Raw genomic sequence first — 7,564 nt, 5'->3', positions numbered from 1 at the left:
CAAAGGGAGGGCGACGAAAATGTGTGAAAGGTCTGGAAACCTTGCCTTATGAGGAACGACTTGGGAGCTGGGGATGTTTAGCCTGGAGAAAAGAAGTTAAGAGGTGATATGATAGCCCTATTAAATACTTGAAGGGATGTCATATTGAGGATGGGAGCAAACTTGTTTTCTGCTGCTCCAGAGACTAGGACCGGAGCAATGGATGCAAACTGCAGGAAAGAGATTCCACCTCAACATTAGGAGGAATTTTCTGACAGTAGGCTGTTGGACAAGTGGAACACACTTCCTCGGAGTGGGTGGGTCTCTCCTTGGAGGTCTTCAAAGAGGCTGGATGGCCTTTTGTCGACGATGCTTTGATCTGATTTCTGCATGGCAGGAGGTTGGACTGGATGGCCCTTGCGGTCTCTTCCAACTCTATGATTCTATGATTCTATGATTCTATGATTCTATGCAGGGCAGCATTGAATAACATTTATTACTATTACTTTATTATTACCTGCTATTGTTCTAGAGCAAACCTCACGTGTCTCTGCAAATGTCTTTTCACCCACTCATCTAGTATGTCACTCTCCAGTCCGTCTGGAATTAATGACAACTTGGTTTGACCAAATCAAGCAGGTCATCTTGGACAAACAACCACCACACATAACAACTCAGATGACTTTCATATTGGAAGCTGGGCCAAATGATTTTCAACAGGGATACATGTTAAATACTATATTTAAGCAGGGAATAAAATGCATAAATACAGGATGGATTACTGTTGCTTGACAACTGTACGTGTAGAAAGGATTTTGGAGTCTTGCTAGACCACAGGCTATGTGTCGCAGTGTGTGCCAATGCAGTCTAGACTCTCAAATTAATGTCTAGACATAGTTATCTTGATTCTGCTTTGGTCAGTTCTCTCTGGAATACTGTAGGCAGTTCTGGGCATCACACTTGAGAGGATATCATCAGTCCAGATGGGACAGGACTACACGTATAGTTTTAAAAACAGCTTTGCTTGGACTTCTGGGTGAGTCTAATTGTGTGAGTGAGCTTTATGATAGGGAAACTGAGCCCGTTACAAACGGGCACCCTAGGACAGACTCAGTCCGTGCTAGGTTAGGAAGGGGCGTCTCTTCCAGACACCCTAACCCTAGCCGGACTGAGTACGTAACAAATGCAGCGGCCGTTCCACACAGTCGCCGCATTTTGACGTAATGGACGCTTTGTGTCCGCACGTTGCACGGGAAGTGACGCCGCGAGTGCGCGACTAGCCTTCTTCCGGGCTGCAAGAAGGAGCACGATTTTCCCTCTCAGCAGCACTGTAATGCTAGTTGGTGTTATTGTATTGTGTATTTGGATTTTATTTTGATGTTTTATATGTGTATAATGTTTGTTGCATTTTAACATGTTGTTACCCCGCCTTGATCACTGGAAAGGCGGGCTACAAATAGAATTTTATTATTATTATTGCTGCATCCGGGAACGCGCCATTTGGCTGCTGCGGTTCCCGGAGTAGCAACCAGCGGTGGCGGCAGACCGCCGCAATTCGGCGGTCTGTAACGCGCCATAAAGAGTCAAAATAGCCAGCAAGGAGGCATTTCCAGCCAGCAAATAGTCTCAGAGAAGGAGTGTGGGTTACACACATGTTCTCTCAAACACTGTTCTATGCAAGTAGACTGAGATTTGTAGTGGCTGGCATAGCTGGGGAGTTAACACCAACTCAGCTTATGAATTGGCCTGTAAAAATCTCTCTTTCTTAATCTCTCTTAACTCTTATTTACAAGTGAAGAGAGCTTTTTTCAAAATAGTGAAATTAAAGCCCTGGTGAGTTATCTTCTTTCTGTAAACAAGATCTGAGAAAATAAAGTCTATTTGCAAGATTTTAACTTAAAAGAGAAAAGCTGGGCAGGAATGTGGCTCAATAAAGTTTTAAATGGATAAAGACTATGGGGCACACTGGCCTGAAAATGACATGGATGTGTGCCACTAGGTGGAACTGGAGCGAGGTTACTACAGTTTAAGTGGCAGGTGCATGAGTCAGCATTTGGTGAGCTGTGCATCATGGGAAGTCTGATTCAACTTGCACATAGGTGAAGTCAGCCAGCAGTGCATCATGGGCAATATTCTGATGCAACAGGTTTTCTGGGTATGAAACCAGCTAGGTTTCATTGTGGCATGACTGTCAATGACTGCCAAGAAGACCACTCTATAAAGGAGGTGATTATCTCCGTTGTTGGGTGTGTTGTGTGGGGTCGGGGTGCACTTGTTGGATTGTATGATAGTGAGTATTCAAGACGGCTGTCTGATACTCAGTGTAATCTTTGTAAATAGTTTGCAACAAAATTAAAAGCCCATTGGTGGTGAAGTTGCGTCCGAGATTCATTTTCTCAGCGTGGGAGCTCAAGGGGTTGCCTGTGTGTGGAGGAAATTTGCTTGGCAGTGAGGCTTCACAAAACCTCGCTCTTCGCAGACCTTCTTCTGGGCGTCCTCCTATGTGCATCTAACTCAGCGTGTGGTCATAAGGGACACAGCTTGCCTCTCTACACCCTAACAAGGGACATAAGTTTATAAGGTTACAAGGTTTTTTACTTTGTTTTTGTTGATGATTGGATCTTGAGAATACCAAATTTTGCTACGAAAAAAGGATTGGATCTTTGTGGAATTAGGATTGTTTTGTTATGAAAGATAAGATTAAAAACAACTATACAGTATCTTGGAACTATGACCACTTGGAACTAAATTCTTAACTTCACAAAAGAAACAAAAAAGAACCTAAATATTCCTTTTTTTTACAATGTATCATTGGATTTACTGAGATGGAGAGCGTGTCTTTCAGCAGAAATCTTATACAAATTGTTACAAGGAGGAGTCTTTGAAAATAATGATATGGCAAAACTGGAAGAGGGTTTGAAAGACAACTTGAAGAATGAATTCATATAATTTACAGAATCACTAAAGCGACTGGTTGAGGTTGTAAAACAAAGTAATGATAAGTGGTATTCTTGGAATGAAATTATAAACAAGAAATGGAAAGATTGAAGAATTTGGACGGTTAAAAGATTTTGGTCTTGTTCTATGAAAAACAAGAATACAGAAGATCAGTTGAGTTGATGTATTGCTTTTAAAACTGAGAAGAATTTGATATTGGGTGTTATCAAGATAAATGTGGATTGATATTGACACAAATATTATATTAAGATATGGAGTAGAACTCAGAAAGATATTATGGATAGGAGAGATTAAATCTGTTATTGTTGAGTGTATTTCTGTGATGAAAAGAATGTTTGTCCAGATTAGTTTCTATTTCAGACTTCTATTTTCACAACTGATGTACTATTTAAGCAGGTCAGGGGATGTGTTCAAGTTTGTAGTGGGTGAAAACCAAGCGTTAAATGCAAAATGAGAACAAATTAAAGGGTATGGTGTAAAATGAGTTAAAGATTTTGGCTGTAACTTAGATCAATCAATGGGAAATATGTGGTCAAGGGAGTGAGATTTATTATTTAAGATTTAAAAAGGATTTTTTAAAATGATTTTACACGAGACAATGATGTAATCGTTACAACGTGTTGTTAGATACATTGGCTTAAAATTAGGCATTTAAGATTTATGTTGCAATATGTGCTTATAATGGGATGTTGAATATGTTTCTTTGGAATTTAATACATATACTTATGTAGAGTTTTTAAAAATGAATATTCAAGTAAAACGAGAACTATTCTCTCGTGGAACATGGAAGTATAGTTGGAAAAAAGCCATGGAAGGTTAATCTAGGCCCGAAACAGGGGGCCAAATAGAACAGCTCTGGCAACCTCGCGGGGCATGGTGTTGAGAAGATGCACATGTCCAAAACAGCCAGAAGCCGCTCCGAGCCTCCTGAAAGCTGCGCCAAAAGGAGCAGATTGAATCATGTAATCACATAAAAATGTTATGGCCTTTAAAAAAACATCAAATCTATTTCATACTCACTTTTGGCAAGTCTGTAATGCTTCTTTCATTGTAGCAATTCCCATTTGGATGTCCTGTTGCTCAAATGTCTTGCAGCCTGCATGACTAAAATAGTACTATATCCTAAGGCAGGATACATAGGCCTTTAGACCTGTTTTGAAAGTAAAAAACAAAGTGAGAAGTCAAGAAATACATCTTAATGTTTTTTTAAAGTTTAATGTTCTTCCAAGAGAAAGTAAATATACTTTCTCAGATACTATGCAGTCTGGTGAGCATCTGTCACTGCCCCCCATGAGATGCTTCTTTGCAAATGTCTTACAACTTATAAAGTTCTGGTATGTGATGCATAGTTAATCATCAAATCTGAAGTAAATTAGTCATAAATTCAGCTAGTCACAAATTCAGGATGATTAAAAATGAAGATCACTTAAGGAGGTTGAAGGACAGGTTGCTTACCTGTAACAGTATTTCTTCGAGTGGTCATCTGCGATACTACACAATGGGTTTTTACTGCGCGCCTGCGCAGTGCTGCTCGGAAACCTACTGGAATCACGGGCAGAGTTAACTTGCAACATATTGAAACTTTTTGGCGGTAACTCCGCCCACCCGTTATAAGGCCCCTGCCTTCCCGCTCTTTCCCCAGTTCCGCAATTTTTCCGCCAAGCAGGCGATGGAAAGAGAGCCAATGTAGGCAGGACACTGAGGGGACGGACGGGTGGGATTTGTATTGGTATTCGCAGATGACCACTCGAAGAAAATACTGTTACAGGTAAGCAACCTGTCTTCTTCTTCGTGGGGTCCTCTGCCGAATCAAAAATGGGTTTAGACTGACAAGCTAAGGTATGCGGCGGAGGGAGTGTCCTGAAACCAAAGCTATGGTAAACCAAGGTATATATGATTACAATAAACACCTTGAAACATAAAGCGTCAGTCTTTTGTTCATGCACAGATAAAATAGCAATCACTTTGCTACCTGAGGGAACATAGGTCATGCAAGACCGATCCCCATAAGATTGTGCAAATCAACATTCAACAGTATAAACAGTGTGAACTGTATAACACAAAAAACATCAGTAGTGCAATCAATGCAAACCCTGAAACCAACACAGCCCTCCCGAAAGCTGCGTCTCGATGGCCCTGGTGTCCAACCTGTAATGCTTAATAAAAGTGAGAGGTTGGGACCAGACAGCAGCCTTACAGACATCCTCCAAAGGAACCAGACAGGAATGCAGAGGATGCTGCCATAGCTCTTGTGGGAATGTGACCGAACCCTGCCAGGGGAGAGGTTTGCCCAAGAGGTTTCATAGCAGAAGGTGGTGGTACCGCCCACCCATTTGGAGAACCTCTGTGCAGACACGGGCAACCCCTTCTTCGGTTCCCGAGTAGCATTGGAAAGTCTCTCGGACCGACGGAGGCAGCGAGCAGTTCTGTCCAGGTAAAAACGCCAGCGCTCTCCTGACATCAAGAGAGGTGCAGGCGGCCGCTCAACATCCGACGTAGGGTTGGATGCCAGGGTTGGCACAAATGTCCTGGCACATGTGGAAAGCAGACACAACCTTCGGCAGGAAGGTGATGTCCATACGGAGGACCACTTTGTCCTTGTGGAACCTCAGGAATGTTTGGGTCCCTCCGTAAGGCACACGAGTTTCGCCCGCACGGCGGGCAGAGGTGATGGCCACCAGAAAAGCGGGCTTCCAAGTCAATAGTCTCAAGTCCGCTGTGGCCATTGGTTCAAAGGGCTTGGCTTGAGAGCTGACAGTCCGACTCCAAGCTCCAAGCTGGCGTTGGTACCCGACACCGGAGGATACAGGTTGGACAACCCTTCAGGAACCCCTTCACCAAGGGTCTTTGAAGAAAGAAACCTCCCTCCGAACTGATATTTGGCACAGATGCAGACAGGTAGCACTTGATGGATGTGAGGACAGCCCCTCATCCAAAAGCGCATCAAAAAACTCCAGCACCACTGGAGTGGGACACCTGTGCAGGAGACAAGCCCTTTTGATCAAGGAAGAGGCAAAATCTCCTCCATTTCAGGGCATAAGACCGCTGGGAAGGTTTCCTCGCAGCCAGGATCACCGTCCTCACCGACTCCGGCAAGACGGTCAGGGCCGGATCCTCCAGGCCACCAACGGCAGGCCTCGATGTCCGGGGAGGTTCGTCCGTCCTGATCGACAGCAGGTCTGGGCGAGGATCGAGACGGAGGAAGCATCTCCTGGAGAGGTGGAGAAGGGATGCGAACCACGGTTGTCTCGGCCACCACGGGGTGATCAGATCGCGGGGAGCGGTCCGTTGTTATCTTGGACACCACCCTGATGTGAGAGGGAACGGAGGGAAGGCGAGAGGAGCTCCCCCGTCCAGAGGAAAGCGAATGCGTCTCCGAGGGATCCGTCCATTCGCTTCCTGGGCAGAACTGGGGACAGTGGCTGTTCCGGCTGGTCGCGCGAAGAGGTCTGATCCGGGGGTTCCCCACCGACGAAGAGGTGGCCGACCGTCTCGGGATGGAGCCTCCACTCGTGGGCCCACCGACGGAGAATCTGCTGAGGCGGTCTGCCGCTCGTTGTCCTCCCCGGGAAGGTGAATCGCCTGAGGAAGACGCGCCTCTCGATGCAACCGTCCCAGATGCGGAGCGTGAGGTTGAGCAGGGTCTTGGACCTGGTACCACTCTGTTTGTTGATGTAGTACATCCGGTGTGTTTGTCCGTCCTGAGAAGGACACTCTCCCTGAGACAGCCTTATCGAACGCCCTCAAAGCCTTCTCCACCGCGTCGCATCTCCAAGGCTTGATGTGGAGAAGACTTGTCTTGTGCGGACCATCTGTCTTGACAACAAGGTCGAGTAGGTGGTTCCCCATCCCTCGAGTGATGCGTCGGTTGTAGAGTCAGCTGTGTCTGGGTGATTGAAAGATCGGTGGAATTGGAGCTGTTCTAGCCATTTGAGGGAGCGGATACGGTTCTCTGTACCGTGGCACTTTTGAAGGCGGGTCTCCAAGGAGAGAAAGACGGAGAGGAACAGGATTGGAGAGACGAGACGCGTCTTGCCAGTGGTGAGATTGTCGTCGATGCCATGTTGCAGGGACTTGGACGTCTCTGGTCCTTCACCTTTGTGTGCGATGCACGCCTTAGGGCGTTTGTCAGGGCCTGAAAGCGTGTCGGAGGGAGGAAAGCTAGGCGTTTTCGGAGTCGAGAATTTGGCCCCGATTAACTGACCTTGCCTGGTCGGTGTGAGTGGGCTTTTCATTTTGACGACCAGCCCAGAATCAATGGCAAGGCGAATGAGATGGATTCCTGCAGTCTCCTGGATTCGTCTGCAACACCGTCTCTCCAGGTAGGAAAGACCATGAGCCCTTTTGATGAGGTATGCCACCACAGGTTCGCTACACTTTGTAAGTACTCGTGAGCCGTGGCCAGGCCAAAGAGCACGTTGTAGTGGTACGTCGGAGCGACAGCAAGGGAGGAATCTCGATGGGACTCTCGGATCCCTGTGGTAATAGGGTCTTCAGGTCGCGGTCGGAACCCAGGCCCTGGTGGGGAGAGGCGGATGGAAGCCAAGTTACATTTGATAGCGACGGTAGTTAGAAGCATGTTCAATTTTGTTCTCAAGTCCAGGATGGGCCTGATGCCCCATCGGTT

The 7,564-nt window shown here is 46.0% G+C and overlaps 1 protein-coding gene across 1 annotated transcript in view; it reads right to left on the bottom strand.

The window, feature by feature from the left end:
* Positions 1-4,075, bottom strand: part of TTC39B (tetratricopeptide repeat domain 39B) — a 46,195-nt gene extending 42,120 nt beyond the window's left edge. The window contains 2 exon segments of the mRNA XM_042451908.1: positions 3,958-4,027; positions 4,030-4,075. Of these exon segments, the coding sequence (XP_042307842.1) occupies positions 3,958-4,027; positions 4,030-4,075 (116 nt within the window).
* Positions 4,076-7,564: the final 3,489 nt, after the last annotated feature.

Source organism: Sceloporus undulatus, chromosome 2, assembly GCF_019175285.1.
Source record: "Sceloporus undulatus isolate JIND9_A2432 ecotype Alabama chromosome 2, SceUnd_v1.1, whole genome shotgun sequence".
Taxonomy (NCBI): Eukaryota; Metazoa; Chordata; class Lepidosauria; order Squamata; family Phrynosomatidae; genus Sceloporus; species Sceloporus undulatus.
Note: the sequence above shows the minus strand (reverse complement) of the source record. Positions and strands in the feature narration are given on the sequence as shown.